Source organism: Phocoena sinus, chromosome 4, assembly GCF_008692025.1.
Source record: "Phocoena sinus isolate mPhoSin1 chromosome 4, mPhoSin1.pri, whole genome shotgun sequence".
Lineage (NCBI taxonomy): Eukaryota > Metazoa > Chordata > Mammalia > Artiodactyla > Phocoenidae > Phocoena > Phocoena sinus.
In genome coordinates this window covers 19,306,164-19,326,578 of record NC_045766.1, presented here as the reverse complement: position 1 = coordinate 19,326,578, position 20,415 = coordinate 19,306,164, and the positions used below count along the sequence as shown (strand labels likewise).

Here is a 20,415-nt window from a genome sequence, read left to right as displayed (position 1 = left end):
TAATGACAGCTTAGAGAGGAGAGAAAGATTGGAAATCAAACTGAGTCTAAGAATTCCAGACTAGCAGAGGCCACCAACATGGCCCACATCGGTGCTTCCCTTTGGGTGGTCACCTGCTTTATTTCTTAAACTCTTTAGGAAAAATGATTCCATAGCAGTTGAGGAAATGGAGCCAGAGTGACGGCTGCATCCCATTGCGGGGTGGGGTCCACAGATGGGCTGGGGTTTGAGAGGCCTGGACAGGAGCTTCTGGCCACCAGACCCTCTCAGGAGGCAGCGGGATTGGAGAGCTTCACTTACAGAGCTTGCCTGTCACTAGGTGACCCCTGCTTGCTCCCTCACACAGGGACGGTGGCTCCTCCCGTGGAAGCAGGTGTGTATGGACACAGAGAGACACACAGACATACAGACGTGGTGGACACACACATGCAGACATACACACCAAGATATACACAGACACACAAAGACACATGTACACACACAGACGCATACACACGCAGAACTAGAGACTCATCCACAGAATCACATGTACACATGTACAAAGACCCAGGTACACACCCTCCTTGCTAGGAAAAAAAAAAAAGAAAGCCTCATGCCTCTGTTCCAAAGGGCTTTTTTTTTTTTTTGCGGTATGCGGGCCTCTCACTGTTGTGGCCTCTCCCGTTGCGGAGCACAGGCTCCAGATGCGCAGGCCCAGCGGCCATGGCTCACGGGCCCAGCCGCTCCGTGGCATGTGGGATCCTCCCAGACCGGGGCACAAACCCGTGTCCCCCGCACCAGCAGGCAGACCCTCAACCACTGCGCCACCAGGGAAGGCTGGCTTTTTTTTTTTTTCAAGATTTTTTTTTTGATGTGGACCATTTATTGAATTTGTTACAATATTGCTTCTGTTTTATGTTTTGGTTTTTTGACCATGAGACATGTGGGATCTTAGCTCCCAGGCCTGGGATCGAACCCGCACCTCCTGCACTGGAAGCACGGAGTCTTAACCACCGGACCACCAGGGAAGTCCCGCAAAGGGCATTTTTTTTTCTCATTAAACTTTTTTAATGGGTCTCAAATTCTGTGACAGATTTTTGATCAAGTTGTTTCAATTAAAAAGTACTGATTTTAAAAACTAATAACTTAAACTGCCACACACAAAACAAACGGTCCACAAAACATTCTCCTTTCCTTCTGAAGGTTTTACGATGCATTGTTATCATTAACCAGTCTTTTGCTATTAAACTTAAATGGCCAATTGGACAAACAGTTCTGGGGCCGTTCTTCCACCACTGATTAAGACTGGGGTGGCAGGTGTTGGGGAAAACATTCATTTAGCCCTCTGAGCTTTCTGTGCAGACTTGGTGACCTTGCCAACTCTAGCTACCTTCTTGTCCACTGCTTTGATGACACCCACTGCAGCTGTCTGTCTCATGTCCTGAACAGCAAAAAGGCCCAGAGGAGGAGGATAGTCAGAGAAGCTCTCAACACACATGGGTTTGCCAGGGACCGTATCAACGATGGCAGCATCACCAGATTTCAAGAATTTGGGGCCATCTTCCAGCTTTTTCCCAGAACTATGATCAATCTTCTCCTTCAGCTCAGCAAACTTGCGGGCAATGTGAGCTGTGTGACAGTCCAGCACAGGTGCATATCCAGCACTGCTTTGGCCTGGATGGTTCAAGATAATCACCTGAGCCGAGAAGCCAGCTGCTTCCATCGGTGGGTCATTTTTGCTGTCACCAGCCGCATTGCCACGACGAACATCTTTGATAGACACGTTCTTGACATGGAAGCCCACATTGTCCCCAAGAAGGGCTTCACTCAAAGCTTCATGGTGCATTTCAACAGACTTCACTTCAGTTGTCACGTTGACTGGAGCAAAGGTGACCACCAGGCCAGGTTTGAGAACACCAGTCTCTACTCAACCCACAGGGACAGTGCCAATACCACCAATTTTGTAGACTTCCTGGAGGAGCAGACGCAAGGGCTTGTCAGTTGGGCGAGTTGGTGGCAGGATGCAATCCAGAGCTTCAAGCAGTGTGCTTCCACTGGCATTGCCATCCTTACGGGTGACTCTTCACCCCTTGAACCACGGCATGTTAGCACTTGGCTCCAGCATGTTTTCACCGTTCCAGCCAGAAATTGGCACAAATAATACCGTGTCGGGGTTGTAGCCAACTTTCTTAATGTAGGTGCTGACTTCCTTTACAATTTCCTCGTATCTCTTCTGGCTGTAGGGTGGCCCAGTGGAATCCATTTTTTTAGCTCCAACAATTAGCTGTTTCACACCCAGAGTGTAGGCCACAAGGGCATGCTCACAGGTCTGCCCATTCTTGGAAATACCTGCCTCAAATTCACCAACGCCAGCAGCAACAATCAGGACAGCACAGTCAGCCTGGGATGTGCCTGTAATCATGGGTTTTTTTCTTTTTTTTTTTTGTTGTTGTTGTTGTTTTTAGCGGTACGCGGGCCGCTCCTGTTGCGGAGCACAGGCTCCGGACGCGCAGGATCAGCGACCACGGCTCACGGGCCCAGCCGCTCCGCGGCACGTGGGATCCTCCCGGACCGGGGCATGAACCCGTGCCCCCCGCATCGGCAGGTGGACTCTCAACCACTGCGCCACCAGGGAAGCCCTGTAATCATGTTTTTGATGAAGCCTCTGTGTCCTGGGGCATCAGTCATGGTCACATAGTACTTGCTGGTCTCGGATTTCCACAGGGAGATTTCAATGGTGATACCACGCTCGCGTTCAGCTTTCAGTTTGTCCAAGACCCAGGCATACTTGAAAGAGCCCTTTCCCATCTCGGCAGCCTCCTTCTCGAACTTTTCAGTGGTTCTCTTGTCGATGCCACCACATTTGTAGATCAGATGGCCAGTAGTGGTGGACTTCCCTGAATCTACGTGTCCAATGACAACGATGTGAATGTGGTCTTCTCCTTTCCCATTTTTGCTTAGGTTTACGGTGGCTTTCACGACACCTGTGTCCTGGCAGCAAACCCGTTGCAAAAAAGCCCAAAGGGCATTCTTATACACGCACTCCTGACGACTCAACTGATGTTGCCGACCCCCTCCCCACCCGCAAAGAAGAGAGAAGACCCTTTTCCGGTGTCCTGCAGGGATGGGACACAAGGAGGCCGCGCTGGGCTGTCGTCCTCCTGAGACAGGCCCTGCTCTGTGGCTGCCTCTGCAGTGGTTTCTCCTCTACCAGAAAACGGCCCCTCATTTCATTCGCTTTTCTCCTGATGAAGCACTGACTTTCATCCCTTTTTTTCTCTGTTCCTGCGAGGTAAACATTTAACCATGAAAACTGCTTTTAAATCTGCCCAACTCTTCTGCTTAACATCACCCTGCTAAAAGTGCCTTAAGGGAAACAATTGCTTTGCCAGCTTGGAATTCTGTCTAGCACTGTTCTAGAAGCCATAGATTCCTTAACAGCACACCCAGCCTGAGAACTGGCCTAAGTCGGCTGGACCCAGTAGGATGACAGAGCAGATAAAACTCCAAAGAGAGTCATCGGTGAGGAGAATGCGGGTGCCAGGAGCCTGTCACCCTTGCTGAGGAATAAGGGCTCGGAGCAGAGATGGACTGCCCTGAGCTAGCTGCAGAGTCGTTTTGAGGAGACCTGAGTGTAATCCTAAGTCGTCAGAGAGTTCAGTGATCCAGTTAGGTCTGGTACAGCCTGGAGGGTAAAAAATTTATCCTCTGGGCTTCCCTGGTGGCGCAGTAGTTGAGAGTCCACCTGCCGATGCAGGAGACACGGGTTCGTGCCCCGGTCCGGGAAGATCCCACATGCCGCGGAGCGGCTGGGCCCGTGAGCCATGGCCGCTGAGCCTGCGCGTCCAGAGCCTGTGCTCCGCAACGGGAGAGGCCACAACAGTGAGAGGCCCGCATACCGCAAAAAAAAAAAAAAAAAAAAATTTATCCTCTTACTTATAAAACTAGTAAAAGGCCAAACATCATCATCTGCTTCATCCTCCTCTGTGCTGATAAGGCCAAGGTGAGGTGGAAATGAGGATCTTTAAAGTCCTTAAGTTTTGACAGGTCGGTTTAATATGTAATCTGTGTAAAGAACTGGAGAAACAGGGACTGTGATTTACATTGCAGACGTTCACTGTGGCATTCATGCCACAGATTTTTTTTTTAATAAATTTATTTTTGTATTTATTTATTATTTTTGGCTGCATTGGGTCTTCGTTGCTGCGTGCAAGCTTCCTCTAGTTGTGGCGAGCGGGGGCTACTCTTCGTTGCGCTGCACGGGCTTCTCATTGCAGTGGCTTCCCTTGTTGCAGAGCACAGGCTCTAGGCACACGGGCTTCAGTAGATGTGGCACGTGGGCTCAGTAGTTGTGGCTCGTGGGCTCCAGAGCACAGGCTCAGTAGTTGTAGCGCACGGGCTTAGTTGCTCCGCGGCATGTGGGATCTTCCCGGACCAGGGCTCGAACCCGTGTCCCTCGCATTGGCAGGCGGATGCTTAACTACTGCACCACCAGGGAAGCCCCACAGATTTTTATTGAACACCTATATGAACTGGGCACTGAGCGAGGAGCTGAGTGTACAGACAGGAACGAGAAACACACCTGTAAAGAACATTCGATCTGGAGGAAAAGTTGGACATAAAAATAGGTAAGTGCAAATCAACACGGGAAGTGGAGTGGGTGTGAGAGAAGGGTTCCAGTACAGGTGCCTGAGCTTGGACTTGAAGGAGGAGTCAAGGGAGTCAGACTGACAGATCAAGGGAGAAATTCCAGACAGAGGAAACACCACCCACCTCGGCCTGCCACAGAAACGGCAAACTGGGACATAACCAAAATAGTGATGTTACAGAAATGGTCAGGTAACTTCTGGTCTATTCGTATTAAGGATATCATAATCCTTAAGAATGTTTTTGAAGAATGTTTGTAAGACAATGTTAAGGACATAAAAACAAAAAATTTTTCAAAGGTACAAGTTTTCAAAAGACTTTTCATAGACCTTTTATACAAAGGAAGTGCACCCAAACATAGGGTATATCTCCGGGTAGCAGGAATGTAAATGCTTACTCTAATATTTACTTGTAGACCATTTCCAAATTTTCTAACATGGGAATATTTGCACTTTTATAACTGGAAAAATGAGATTTTTAACCAGTTACTTTAGAAAGTAAACACAGTATGGGCAAAAGAATGGAGTGGGTGAATCTGGGGTCTTGAAACACCCCATGTCCTGGAGGAGTTCCTTGGCTTTTCACTGTGAGCATTTCAAGGACCAGTGACCCCGGGCACACTGGGATGGGACTTCTCAGTCCCACCTGGCATCCTACAGAAAGAGGGTACACCGGAGCTGAGCCCTGACTCCCAGTGTGGCCCGAGGGACGCAAGTCTCATCCCCTTGACTTGAAGTGACAGGGTGTGTAAAGAGAACGGGGCTTTGTCCCTTTAATAGCTCCCACTGGGGCAGAAAACATCTTAACTGTCTCTTCTCTATTTGCCATAGAGGAAGGCGAGTGGGGAAGCACTTTCCTCCAGCACATGGGGACACTTCTGGGCTATGAGCTCTAGGTTTCCTGAGATTGAAAAATCCTTGGGACTCCGCCAGGAGAAGTAACTCTGAATGGCAGGGTGGGGGGAGCAGGCAGAAGGGAAGGCAAGGCCCCAGTCCCCTGCTCCTCTGTGTAGCTGGGTGGCGGCCTTCACGGGTCATCGGGGCGCAGCTCACACCTCCCAGTGGCTCCCCCAAAGTCACCGGGGACATTCCCACAGAGGGGCCAGCTCTGCCTGCTGTCTCGGGCTCAACGAGCAACCCATAAACATGGGGCAGGGAAGGGCAGATCATGTACAGATCCGGGAGGCAGCCTTTGGACTCCAGCCAGGGCCCAGGCCTCGGGGGCGGGGAGGCGTCAAGCAGCAAAAGTTACCCCAGGAAGGGTCTTGAAGAGCCCAGAGCATGAAGGACTGACTCTGAAGACCAGACGGGAAGTTTCTGGAGCACTAGAGCTGGAATTCCATGAACGGAACCCCAGGAAGGGCTGAGGGCCAGGCTGGAGTCTCCGACAGGCGCTGCCCCCGGCAGCCGTCCATCCCTGGAGCCACGTTTGCTGCTGGGCCACTTGGTAATGAGTTTCATATTAGAAAAAGGGAGAGTTAGGAGGCCTGGGAAATTGAGGAGGATACAGTGACAGGCCCCCTGAGCACGTACTTGTGCCAGGCTTCGAACAAGCAGCTTTTCAGACTCAACTCATCGCAAATGCGTGTAGAAACTGAGCCTTCAAGGCCGACAGCTAGGTGAGTGGTGGAGCTGGGGTGTCACCAGCTCTGTGGGATCAAGGGCTCCAGTTTGGTCACTGTGCTGTCCACGGCCCCCAGCCCTGGCAAGGTGGGCTGATCGAAGAGGCTCCTTATTTCTTTTCTTTCTTTTTTTTTTTTTTTTGCAGTATGTGGGCCTCTCACTGCTGTGGCCTCTCCCGTTGTGGAGCACAGGCTCCGGACGCGCAGGCTCAGCGGCCATAGCTCACGGGCCCAGCCGTTCCACGGCATGTGGGATCTTCCCGGACCGGGGCACGAACCCACGTCCCCTGCATCAGCAGGCAGACTCTCAACCACTGCGCTACTAGGGAAGCCCAAGGCTTCTTATTTCTTGAAAAATATGTCTAAAAACTGAGTGGGAGGAACATTTGCATGTAAACAGCAGGCAGCAGCCGCTCCCCTGTTCAGAAGACGAACTGCCTTCTCTCCATGTGGCCGGGCCATGTCCACAAGCCAAGGGGCTCTCCAGCATCTTCACTCGTGACCCCTTCTAAAGCAGAAGAATCCCTTCCTTGAGCTGTATGTTCCATGGAAGGGAACCAGAGGAGGAGCAGGTCTCTCTGAAGTTGGACCAGAAACAACCTCCTTTAACAGGTTTTTACAGGTGGGGACAATGAGACCCGGTGAGGGAAAGCAACTTCTCTGATCACCCGGAGGCAGCAGCTTGGAGCGAAGTGTTGAGGAGTCTAATGGGGCTGAAAAGAACAGCTCCATTGAGAACGGACCGCCGTGGCCTGGCAGGGGAGAGCGATGGCCTCTGGGCTCTGGCTCAGCCTGGCCTTGGCCTCCATCCCCTCACAGGGACTTGGTGCAAATTAGAGCAAGGTGCACACATAGCCGGGCAAGCAGCAGGGGGGCTGGGATCCACCCTCACTCGCTGGGTGCTGGGTGATGACTTGCATGGCTGCGAGGCCCTCAAGACCTTTTCTTCAACCCCCTGACTACAGGTTAATTAGTAAAAATACTTCTCAAAGGAGGTCAGAAGCCATCAATCCCCATTCATGCAAGAACACCAGTTCTCAAAACAAGAAGAAGGTGTGCTGAAAGGTCCACGTGTAAGATAGAGACACCATGCTCTGAAATTGTGGACAAGGGTCACTCTGTCCCTACCACACGGGAGCCACGTCCCTCCGTCTTCATAAACAGTGGGTGTCCTCAGGAGGCAGGGAGAGGCCAGAAGAAGGATATTCAAACAAGTAGGTTCCAGATTTTCCACATCATCCTTGGGCTTGGAAACCTTCACGAGGCGGGTCCAAAAGCCCACATTTACGTCTATGTGCGTGCTCTTCACAGGTGTTCACACAGACAACCAACTTCCCCAGACCTGCTTCACATTCTGGATTCCCAGTCCCAGTAATGGGCACCCAGCTCCCCAAATCAGAAAGCAGAAGACCCTGATCCCTCCCTCACTGCACTCTAGAGGCCGCCAATCACCTGGAGTCCCCCTCCGCACAGCTCTCACCCTCAGCTCTCAGTCTCCACTATGGCCATCTTGGCTCAAATCACTTTAACTGGTCTCTTTCCTCCAGCTTCACTCCTCCCTGCATGCTGCTTGTTCCAGGGCCTTTCCTAAACCTTGCCCAGACTCCTTTCAGCCTTCAGAATCAGCCCCAACCTCCATCAGACCTGCCTCAATTTGGCCCCTGTCCCTCAGCCTACACCGCACACGCCAGCCAGGCCGAACCACACAGTAGCCCTCAGATACCAGCCACACGGCGCCTCCATGCTGTGCTCGCAAGCCCCCTTCTGCTTGGACTGCCCTTTGTGGTACCACTGCCTCAATCTGAAAGGTTATCCAGGCCCTGGCCCTGCAAACTGGCCAGCCAAGCCTGCCAGAAGGGCCTGGAGAACATAGGCAGAGGCCAGGCCTTCCCAGGACCCTGCCAAGGAGGCAGGAGGCTGTGATCTGGGGACAATCTGATATGGAAACCAGGTAGGGTACCCTTCCTTCCAGGTCTTTGACCCTGGACTGGACCCTGTTCAGACTCCTGTTTCCAGCTTCCCTGAGACCTCTATGGAACTACCTGTTACACATCTGCCTCCTGCCCCAGACTGCCCTCTTGGGAGGTGAGACATCATCACCTTCCTCTGTGTGTCCCTGCACCCAGCTGGGTCAGGCCTGGGGTGTGGTTTATGGGGTGAGAACCAGGAGATACTGTCTTGTGCTCTGTCTCATCCATCAGGCTGAGCTCCCTGTTGGCTACGTCCACGTAGTTCCAGGGACCCCTCCCCCAAGAGGAGCCAGAACGGTTTCTGTGGCATTTGTGGGTGGGGGGTGTTGGGGGATTGGGGGTGTCAAGGCCCCTACAGAATCTGATTCTTACCCCAATTTCAGAAACGTTGCCTTTGCATACAGCTAAGTGTCTGGAGGCCTCCCTAACACCAGGAGGGGCAGAAAGAAAGGGATGTCACTTGGTGAGGTATCACGGGCCCACCCTCGTGGGCTGAGGCTGCCATGGGGGTCATGACAGAGGTCTGACAGGCAGCCTGGGCTCCCTCAACAGTGAACAAGGAGTGTGAACAGGTCCAAGCCTGCTCTCTGTGTCCACATTTTCCACGATCACAAGCCATCAATACCCTTTCATGCAAGAAAACCAAGGTCTGGGCGAGACAGGCCCCAAACACTGTCTCCATGGCTGCTACCCAATAGATATGTAAACCTATTTACAAAGCTTTACTGTCAATCCATATATTAGTATTATGGGCTAAATTCTGTTTCCCAAAATTTATATGTTGAAGTCCTAACCCTCAGTCCCTTAGAATGTGACTGTATTTAGAAATAGGGTCTTTATAGAGGTGATTAAGTTAAAATGAGGCCATTAGGGTGGGCCCTAATCTAACCTGACTGATGACCTTATAAGAAGAGGAAATTCAGACACAGGTAAGTATAGAGGGAAGACCATGTGAAGACACAAGGGAAGATAGCCAACTACAAGCCAAGGAGAGGCCTCAGAAGAAACCAACCCTGCTGATGCCTTGATCTTGATACATTTCTGTTGTTTAAGCCACCCACTCCGTAGTACTTTATGGCAACCGTGGAAAACTAATGCAATAAGGCTTAATTTCTCTTTTAACAGAAAATAAGTATACATAGGCCTTTCTAATATCTTCTCATCCCACTTCAGATGTTACTGTCATGGGCAAGTGTGAGGCACCTATAGCCTGGCTGGGTTTTAGAGTACAGGCCTCAAGCCAGGGGAAATGAGGGGTCTGGTGGCCTCTGGACACCTCTCCCTGTGTGCCTGAATGTTTCTGGAAGAAATCAGAGACAACCAACACCAGTTCATCACCCAGAGAAGGGGGTTTGCTGCAGACCAAGTCTTAGACTGAATGCCCCTCTTGCAGTTGGTGGCCCAAACTCACCTGATCATAAGACTGAGGTTCCTCAGTCCCGCCTGGGGGTTGTGAGGTGAGGCCTAAAACTTGTTTTTATTAAGTGGACCAAGTGATTCTCAGGACCCAGAAGCCTTTGAGAAGCCATAGTCCAGGCCATTCCACACCAGGAGATGGTTTTGTAGCTGTAGAGTGTGAGTGTGTGTGTGGGTGTGTCTCGGTGCGTCTGAGCATCTCTACCAGGCGAGGGAGCGAGAGAAGCCCGCGAGCCAGCGCGGCGGCCACCGGCCTCTCCCCTCCCCCCTGGCAACCCCATCCCGGCACGCCCATCTCTAGCCCCTCCCTCTGACCGGGCCTCTGCCAAAGGCAACCAGTCTGCCAGCTTCTGTCACAGCTGTATTTGTCAGTGCCGTGCCCTGCGTTTCTTCTTTCACTCAACAGGCGGGTGGAAGTGTCTACTGCTTCCCTCACGAGTTAACTTTGCAGAGTCCCAGACGCCCTTGTTTTTCTCCTGGGTGTGGCCCGCCCGTAATTTTTCTCCCAGGTTCTGGGCCCTCAGGTGAAACCCAGGTTCCCGCTGCCAGCACAGCCGGACCAGAAGTGGCAATGAGGCCGAGGGGCGCCACGGCGAGGGACACGGCCACCGCCCCCAGGGTCTCTGCGCCGCGATCCGTGGGGGACCAGGTGTGCGGGTCTCCAGGCTCCCTCCCTCCCTCGGGTCTGAGCACCCCAGCTCCCCGAAAGACCGCAGGTTCCTTTCCGAACCTTCAAGGGCACCCGCCCCACCTCCGACCCCCGCCCGGCTCGGCCCGGCTCACCCAGGCGGGTAGGTGCTGGCCCCGCAGCTCGCGGCTGATGAACTGGCGTTCGTTGTTTAGGAATTCGAAGGCGGCCGCCAGGCGCCCGAGCTTCCCGAGGCGGTTCCTGCGCCACCACATCCACCCTAGGGTGCCGAGCAGCAGCCAGGTGAAGCTGATCCCCAGGTAGCCGGCGAGATAGACGGGAGCCAGATAGAACAGCAGGCGCGCCGCGAAGGTGCAGAGCTCGGGCAGCAGCTGGCTGGACAGGCGCGGCTCGGGGCCCGGCGCGCTCTCGGTCCCCCGGGCACCAGGGGCGCCGGGGGTGCAGGGCTCCTCCGCTGGCATCTCTTCGTCTCCGTCTGCCCTTTCCGAGAGCTTCACCTGAGGTCAGGTCCGCGAGCCGCGACGCCCGGTCACATCTGTCCTCCAAGGGGGAGGCTGGCTGACTCCCTGGCTGACTCGCCCGCGCAGTTTCCGCGCCCAAAACTCCCGAGTTCTAAACTGGGAATGCGCTGAGCCGCCGCCGCGCTCCCTTCCTTGTCCAGCCCGCAGCTCCGGATGTCTCCGCCCCCGGGGGCGGGCCCAGGAGGAAGGGGGCGGGGTCAGGCTGCTCAGCGGGCGCCAAGGAGGTGTAAAAAAGCAACCTTGTGTTGAGGCAGCCTTCAGACGCAATGTCCCGCGCAGGCATCCGAAGAGGTTGCAGTTGCCACACCCAGGTCCTACCCCAGGCAGCTGATGACTCACCGAGGCATGTGGACAAATGGGTTGTCATGGATAAACATCCCCTAAAACCTGTTTCCTACACCCAGTCTGCAATGTGCAGACGAGTGTAGTAGGCTCTTACCTGGGCATTCGAGGGCCTCCCAGCCCCAGGGTGAGCCCCGTCCTGTGTCTGAGCTCCCTGGGTGGACCTTAGAGCCCTGTATCGCTGCCCCCTCCTCTTGCACCTACAAAGCTTAGACCTAGCACCGCCCCACCTGGTCGAGCTCAGGGTCCTTCCTCTGCCCCACAGCACTCTCTACCCTGCACTCCCACCCTCTGTGCTGGGTGTCAGTTTGGAACATCATTCTCTGCATCAATCAGACCGGGAGTTTCCCGGGCCGGGCCAGTCCTCCTCATTTGGGGGCGCCCGGTACCGCAAGCGATGGTGACTAACAAGAGAAATAATGAGCAAGCCCTGGGGTGCTTGGCGGCCAGTTGTGAAGCCCAAGGTTTCTACCTAATCCTTTCTGAATGATCAGAGCAGGTGAAGGTCTTGTGGGTGACCTACATTTTAGGCGGCTCACCTGAGTGAGCACGTCGATTACTGGAATGTGATTTTGGAGTTGGACAAATGATTTGGAATTATTCTACGCTCTTTCAGTAGTTTTACTGAAGGACCAGACCCAACGGACAGCAAGCACAATGTAACTGAATTCTCTTTTCCTCTGTCCTTCAGGTATCTCTCTGTCTGTCTTTCTGGCTTTTTCCTTCCTCTTTCCTGGATAAAATTACTGGCTGTGATGAGTTTTTTCAGCAACACGTGTGTTCCTAGTGGTCATAATAGCTGGACCCTCCTCTGTTGTTCTTGGTCTTCCAGGACTGGCCAAAGCAGAAGCTGAAACCTCCCAGCTTAACATTCTGTTACACTACATTTCCCAAGGTAACCTAGGAAGTCAATGTAGGAAATGCATCTCACTTGCGTTCCTTTTTTGGAGAGTTCCTTTTTGAATGTACCTAATCCTATTAAAGGCTCTGAGAAGTCCTGCAGATAAAAAGCTATTATATTTGATTTAACCCACTGTTTCCCAAATTATCTGACCACAGAACTCCATTCTCAAAACACTCCTCTAGTGGTTGACTTGAGCTAAAGGAATGAGAAAGTATGATAGGGATTCTAGGGAAGCCCTCTGGAACCTGAGGCAGGAATGCAGCTGACTCCCATGATGGATGGACCCGGAAGTTAACTGGCTGGACTTGGCTCAGCAACCCTGCTGCTCTCCTTGCTGACCTGCCTCCTTTGCCTTTGGTTGAAGTGGAGAACACAGCATCTTCCTCACCGCTTCCAGGGTCACAGAGCTTCACAGAGAGACTGCTTGACCCTTATCCTTCCCAATTCCAAATGCCTTGGAGAGAGGACCCAACTGTATCTATTATCCCCTTCCCTCTTAACACACACCAGGTCTACACCACAGCCCCCTCCTGGGTTAGTGTGTTTGGGGAGGATTACCAGAGAAGGAAGGTTGTTGATTTGGGAGCTGATGTCCAGAATGAGACCTGGAACACCTGGCGGGACGTGGCTACCCCAGCTGCACTGCCTTCTCTGCTCCTTGAACACACCAAGCTCATTTATGCCCCAAGGCTTGTGTACTTGCTGTTCCCTCTAACCGGAATGACCCCCACATAAATTTCCTCTAAGGTACATTAGAGAAGTGGGATTATGGTTGATTTTCTTTTCTCTCTTTTCTAAATGTATTTATAATGTCATTACGTTACTCTCATAAATTAAATATATAAGAACATTGAGAATATGGCATCTAAAACTCGATATCCCACCTGAGGTCAAATCTGTGCCTAGAACATTGGAGCCACTATTTTCCTTGACCTGGACATGCTACTTTGGTTACTACAGCCAACAAAAGACATTTTATGTTCTGTTTGATCATAGCAAAACCTGGGGGAAATGATGACTTCCAGACCCTTTGCCTGAACCCATTTGAGAATTCATCATATTATACCACTTTTCCAGAGAACGCTAGCTCATTTGTTCAGTATATTTACTGGCTGCTATTGTGGGTTGAATTGTGTCCCCCCCCCCAAAAAATATGTTGAAGTCCTAACCCCTGGTACCTGTGAATGGGATCTTATTTGGAAATAGAGTCTTGGTAGGTGTAATCAAGTTAAGATGCGATCATTCTGGCTCAGGGTGGGTCCTAAATCCAACGACTGGTGTCCTGATAAAGAGAGAGATTTGGAAACAGAGACACAGAGGAGATATACAAAGGGAGGAAGGCCATGTGAAGAAAGATGCAGAAACTGGAGTGATGCAGTACAAAACCAAGGGCCAAAGATCGCTGGCAACCACCAGAGCTAGGAAGAGACAAGGAAGGATTCTTCCCGAGAGTCTTCGGAGAGAGCTTGGTCGTGCCAACACCTTGATTTCGGACTGCTAGTCTCCAGGACATTGAAAGAATACATTTCTGTTGTTTTAAGCCACCCAGTTTGTGGTACTTTGATATGGCAGCCCTTGGAAACTAATACAGCCACTGACTAAGAGCCAGGCACTGTTCTAGCCACAGGAGATTCAGTGTAAACAGAATGGACAAGATCCCTGCTCTCACAGAGCTGCCATTCTAGTGGGGAACACAGACAACAAACAAGTGAATAAAGAACAGAAAATAGCAGGTAAGGGAAAATGCTGTGAGGAAAGGCAGTCAGTTGTATGAGAGAGAGTGACTGGCAAGGGGTAGAGGGCTGTTTTAACCCAAGTAATTTGGAAAGGGCTCTCTGAGGAGGTGACATTTGAGTTGAGACCCAACTTTTTAAAAAGTCTACATACAACTTCATCTTTTCTTTTTAAATTTATCTGTTTATTTATTTTTGGTTGCATTGGGTCTTCACTGCTGCTCACGAGCTTTCTCTAGTTGTGGTGAGTGGGGGCTACTCTTCGTCGCTGTGCGTGGGCTTCTCGTGGTGGCTTCTCTTGTTGCAGAGCACAGGCTCTAGGCACGCGGGCTTCACTAGTTGTGGCATGCGGGCTCAGTAGTTGTGGCTCACGGGCTTAGTTGCTCCACCGCATGTGGGATCTTCCCAGACCAGGGCTTGAACTTGTGTCCCCTGCATTAGCAGGTGGGTTCTTAACCACTGTGCCACCAGGGAAGCCCATACAACTTCATCTTTAAAAGAAATAATGTCTAGTAAAAGCATCTCTTTTGGAACAGAAAGATAAAGAGCCTCTGCTCTGTAGGTGTCAGTAGTTTAACTGTTACATTTGCACGTGGGGCTGGACTAATTTTGTTTACCCTCTCCATCAGCCTGAGAATTCCATGAGGGCAGTGGCTGTGCCCAATAGATCTTATGTCCTCGGTGCCCAGCCAGAGTTTGACACAAAGAGAGAGGCAAGAGCACAGTCTGTAATTCGTTTACCTGAGTTTAATCTAGACTGGAGGACTTTCTGACTACAGGGAAAGTCCTTCACTTCTCTGCAGAGCAGTTTCTTCATCTGTAAAATGGAGATCATAGTAATATTTAAATCATGGGCTGGTGATGAGGATTAAGTAAGACCCAATGTCTTTAAAGCTATGTATCTGGATAGGAAAGTTGTCAAGAAAGACTTTAGTTTTGTCTGTATTGTTTGACTTAGAGCAAGAATGTTTTTGTGTATTATCTATATAATTTTCTTTCTTTTTTTTTTTTTGGGCCGAGCTACAAGCGGAATTTGGGATCTTAGTTCCCCAACCAGGGATTGAACCCGTGCCCCCTGCAACGGAAGCACGGAGTCTTAACCACTGGACCACCAGGGAAGTTCCTGTATAATGAAGAACATTTGTATTCTGATAAAATACACATGATATTTAATGTCTTAGCCATTTTGAGTGCACAGTTCAGTGGTAGTAAGTACATTCACATCATTATGCAACTGTCACACCATCCATCTCCATAACTTTTTCATCACCCCAAACTGAAACTCTGTACCCATTAAGCAATAACTCCCTGTTCTCCCCCACCTCCAGCCTCTGGCACCCACCATTTTATTTTTTGTCTCTGTGAACTTGACTGCTCTTCATACCTCATATAAGTGGAATATTTATCTTTTTATGACCGACTTATTTCCCTTAACACAATGTCTTCAAGGTTCATTCATATTGTATCATGTGTCAGAATTTCCTTCCTTTTTAAGGCTGAATAACATTCCACTGTGTGTATATACCACATTTTTTTATCCTCTCCTCCATTCGTAGACACTTGGGTTGTTTCCATCTTTTGCTTTTTATGAATAATGCTGCTATGAACTTTGGTGTACAAATATCTGTTTGAGGCCCTGATTTCAATTCTTTGGGGTTCATACCCAGAAGTGGAATTGCTGAATCAGGTGGTAATTCCATGTTCAATTTTTTAAGGAAACACCATGATGTTTCTCGTTTGTTTGTCAAATTTAGTTTATTCAAGTTCAGGAAATTACAAAAGTAATTCATGCTTTAACACGTAATACAAAGGTATATAAAGAAGTTTAAAATCATGCACTCCACGTGTGATCAATGCTTCTGTTTGGTTTATATCTTTCCTCACTACTCTTTCTCTATTTGTACAAAGACATATACGCAGAGCTAGTTTTTTTTTTTTTTTTTTTTGCGGTACGCGGGCCTCTCACCGTTGTGGCCTCTCCCGCTGCGGAGCACAGGCTCCGGACGCGCAGGCTCAGCGGCCGTGGCTCACGGGCCCAGCCGCTCCGCGGCATGCGGGATCTTCCCGGACCGGGGCACGAACCCGCGTCCCCCGCATCGGCAGGCGGACTCTCAACCACTGCGCCACCAGGGAAGCCCAAGCAGAGCTAGTTTTGATTGTGGTTCTTTTTTTTCTTTCTTTCCTCCAAAATGGGGATAATATAAACTCAAAAGCTCTCCAGTATCACTCCCACAAAATCTCTATGAGGTCTGTATTAAACATGGAAATTATTTTATAGTTGGTTATAAAACAAAGAGATCAAAATAACATTAAGGTGGTAGCAGTAGGTGGGGGAGGAAACAACCACTAGAATTGTTGGAGCCAGACAAGGCCAAAAAAAAAAAAAAAATCAGAGAAAAATCAGGAAAAAATGTCAGAACCCAAAATAGTTTTCCAGGTAGCTCATCATTCATAGTATGTTACTCTGCAGATGGTAAATGCATTTTAAATGAGGCCAGCAGAAAACAAAGTTCTCAGGTTTTTTTCTGCAAAAGTAAAAGTAGACATGAGATCTGCCACTCAAATTATGAAATGAAAAATGCCAGGAAATGTGAGAATAAGACTTACTTTTAGCAAAAGAAGTATGGTACAGTGACCACTGCAGTGAGGCTTTCTTGATCTCTTGTTTGAATTCACCAGCATCCAGCCTATTGTGTGGATGGCCTCTCCCCATCTCCAGGAAGTGTCCAAGACCCCCAGCCCCTTATGCTATTCACACTTGTCTCCCACTTCTACTTCCCACTAACAGCACCTGGCTGAAATAAATCCATGAATGTTGTCACTTGCGGAATAAGTAAGTCTTTTTGATTACAAAAAAGTTTTATCTTTCCAGAAGCATATATACATATTTTAGAATTATTAGATCTGCCTTAAGTGTGTTAGTAATGTTTCTTTAGGCCCTACTATTATGAAGGAAACCTGCAACTATCATTCCTCAATTGAAAAGCGTAGGCTGCTGGGTTATATTAGATGTTTATACCTGTTGTGGCAGATAATCATTTAATATCTGTCAATAATTCAAATTCTGACTGTACTTATAATCCATTAGTGGATGTTTTTAGTGTGGAAACATGATCTGAAAGTTTTGATATTAGTATTTTTACCCAATATCCTTTCCTTTATCTTGTAACCTGTGAAAAATTGATTTCCTCTCATTTTCCAAAAACAGGCTTAGATCCTCCAATCTGGTGTTTAATTCCACCTTCATCTTTGGCTCTTTCATTCACTCATTAAGTATTCACTGAGGGTCTTCTATGTGCCAGACATTGTATAGAGCACAGGAGATAAAGCAATGAATAAAACAGATAAGACTCTTGCCTTGGGAAGCTTATGTTCTAATTTTATTCTTTTTTTTTTTTTTTTTTTTTGCGGTTCGCGGGCCTCTCACTGCTGTGGCCTCTCCCGTTGCGGAGCACAGGCTCCGGACGCGCAGCCTCAGCGGCCATGGCTCACGGGCCCAGCCGTTCCGCGGCACGTGGGATCTTCCCGGACCGGGGCACGAACCCGTGTCCCTTGCATCGGCAGGCGGACTCCCAACCACTGCGCCACCAGGGAAGCCCCTAATTTTATTCTTCTGGCTTGATTGGCTAGCTAATATATATTTTTTACTAACGTACTCCACTCTACTCTTTAGGGACCTGATATAATTTTGAGCTTCTTCTTCCTGTGACTAGAAGCAGGCAAAATCACTCCCCTGACCTCAGACAGCAGTCCTAGTTTTCAGCAGAGAATCTCTGCCTAGCATATTCTCCCACACAGTGTTGTCAGAAACCAGTTATTCTGTTTCATACATGGTTTGTGTTTCTGTGATCTGGGATCTGTTGTCAGTTACAGTCCTGTTACCCGGAGATTGCTCCTCATGTTCCTGCCTGGGTGACACCTACGATAGAAGATCGTGTCTCACAGATCCTCCCAGGACTGGCAGATACAGGAGTGGCGGAAGTGCTGGAGTGACAGGAGTGCCCACTGTGGAAGGTCACTGGTCTCTCAGGTAATCCACACTGACACTGCAGCTCAACCCCACTTGGAGGTCTGTCACGGCTGATCTAATCACTACTATGTAATGCAAGCCAGTGCTGGCTGAGGTGCAAACCTGGCCCTGCAGGAACAGGGACCAAGTGAGAGATTGGCAGTCCCCTCTGTCCTCACTGCCCTTCTTGAAAACTAGCGGGCTGTCCAATTGCACAAATCCACACTGGCAGCAGTTCTACCTCCAGCCCCTCAGCTTCAACCCAGTGATTCTATGTTTCATGTTAAATTGCCTTAATAACTATGGGACCTTAAATTTTTCTTTCTTTTCTTAATCAGTTGTGTTTTCGAAACTAATTGTGAGGTAGTTTCAAGGAATTTTTCAATCTAACTTAAATTTTAAAATGTACTGGCATAGAAGTGTTTATATTATTTTTTTAAATGTCTGTAGGATCTGTAGTAATGTTCCTTTTAAATTCTTGTTATAGGTACTTTGTGTTTTCTCTTTTTGTCCCCTTAATCAGTCTTGTTAGGGGTTTATTGATTTTATTAATCTTTTCTAATAACCAACTTTTGGCTTCAATTAATTTCTTTATTTTATGTCTGCTTCTTATTTCAATGATTCTACTTCTTTCTTAATTATTTCTGTTCTACTTTCTCTGCATTTACTTTGCTTGTATTTTTTTCTTTTAGCTAGCTTCTTAAGATATAAATTAAGATAATAATTTCAACCTGTTTTCTCTTATAGTATGTGCATTTAGAGCTATAGATTTCCCTCTAAGCACTGCTACAACTGCATCCTACAAGTTTTTAAAATAACAAATTGCTAACATTTATTCAGGTCACACTGTGTGCAAAGCACTGTATTGAAAGCTTTACAAACATTCTCTTTAAATTTTATATATTTTTATTGAACATAATTTACATATAGTAAAATTCACAGATCTTAAAGGTATAGTTTAACAAACCTTTACCAATTTTACATCAGTATTATTACCAGATCCAGATATGGATCAACTTTATCACTTCAGAAATTTTCCTCTTGCTTCTTCCCAGTTATTACCCATGTCCAAAGGTAAACACTCTTCTGATTTCTATTACCATTGATTAGATGTGCCTGTTCTTGACCTTAATATAAATCAAATCCAACAGTAGCCCAAGAGTATGTATACCTTTGTGTCTGGCTTTTTTGCTCAACTCAATGTTTTAGACATTAATCTGTGTTGTTGTATGTATGATTTTTTTGGAAAATGCCATGTAATATTCCATTGTATGGATATATTACAATTTATTGATTCATTTTCCTGAAGACAGAAATTTAGCAGGTTCTAAAAAAGTTATTGGCTATAATAAATAAAACTGCTATGAAAATTCTTGCACATATATTTAGGTGGACATATACTCTCTTGGGCTTTTGTGGAATTGCTTGGTAACAGGATATGTGAATTTTTAGTCTTAATAGTTACTGCCAGTGTTTCCAATATTTTAAATTACTGTGTCCTAAATAAATATTAGCTTTACTATTTTTCTCATTTCCCGACATATTTATAATTAACGGTTTGGGAGATTTTAATGTTTTGTCAAGCATTTTTAAAGGTCAGGAACTAATCAGAATTTTTCCCATTAAATTTTCTCTTAAACTAATCAGATTAAGATTATTAAGCTCCCTTCAAACGGTTTCGGCTTGTCCTACACTACGGTGCAAAGTGAAGACTGCCGGTATTTATCATAACATAATCGCAAGAGTGATAGCCTGTTACCTTTGCCATGTTCTGTTGGCTAGAAGCAAGCCACTGGTCTTGCTCTCACTCAAGGGGGACAGATCAGATTATACAAGACTTAATACCAGAGGACAGCGATCATGGGCCCACTTTAGAATCTTGCCTATAACATCTTAACAATATTGGGTTTTTCAACCGTGAACATATGAACATGTTATATACATTCATTTAGTAAGGACTTCTGTAGTTTGAGGCTTGGTTTTATTTGTTCATTCGTTTAGGACAATGTTTGTAGCTTTCAGAATAGAAGACTTGCACAATTTCTGTAAGAGTTACTCCTAGGTTTTAAACATTTTTGATGCTATGGTAAGTGGTGTTGATTTTTAAATTTTATTTTCTAGTTCTAGTGGCTAGCATATAGAAATACAATTGATTTTTGTATATTGACTCTGTGTTCACTAACTTAACCTACTAGTTTGCTTGTAGATTCTTTTAGATATTCTAAAAATACAACCCAAAATACAATCATGTTATCTGCCAATTAGCACATTTTTACGTCTTCCTTTTCAATCTTTATATCTTTAATTTCTTTCCATTACCTTTTTGGAACAGCTAGGACCTCCAGTACAATGCTGAATAGAATGAGAGAAAAATCCTTGTTTTGTTCCTGTTGTTAGAGGGAAAACATTCAATATTTTATCATTATGCATGATTTAACTGTAATTCTTTAAGGATGCCCTTCATCAGATTAAGAAACTTCCCCTTTTATATTAGTTTGCTGAATTTGATGTTGAATTTGATTAAATGCTTCTTCTGAATCATGGAGATGATCATACAGTTTTCCCTCCTTATTCTGTTAACACAGCAAATTATGGTGATTGATTTATGGGTATTAAATTAAATG

General features: G+C 47.7%; 1 protein-coding gene, 1 long non-coding RNA gene and 1 pseudogene across 2 annotated transcripts in view; 1 reads left to right on the top strand and 2 right to left on the bottom strand.

Annotated features, from left to right (window-relative positions):
- ESYT3 (extended synaptotagmin 3) overlaps nucleotides 1-10,919 on the bottom strand; it is a 57,077-nt gene extending 46,158 nt beyond the window's left edge. The window contains 1 exon segment of the mRNA XM_032631587.1: nucleotides 10,417-10,919. Coding sequence (XP_032487478.1) covers nucleotides 10,417-10,743 — 327 coding nt within the window. The 5' untranslated portion in view covers nucleotides 10,744-10,919.
- Nucleotides 1,313-2,913, bottom strand: LOC116753634 (annotated as a pseudogene).
- On the top strand, nucleotides 2,275-20,137 carry LOC116753636. Its single transcript, XR_004349778.1, has 4 exons — nucleotides 2,275-2,393; nucleotides 9,769-9,774; nucleotides 14,496-14,510; nucleotides 20,128-20,137. It is a non-coding gene; the product is annotated as an uncharacterized LOC116753636 (long non-coding RNA).
- The last annotated feature ends 278 nt before the right edge of the window (nucleotides 20,138-20,415 follow it).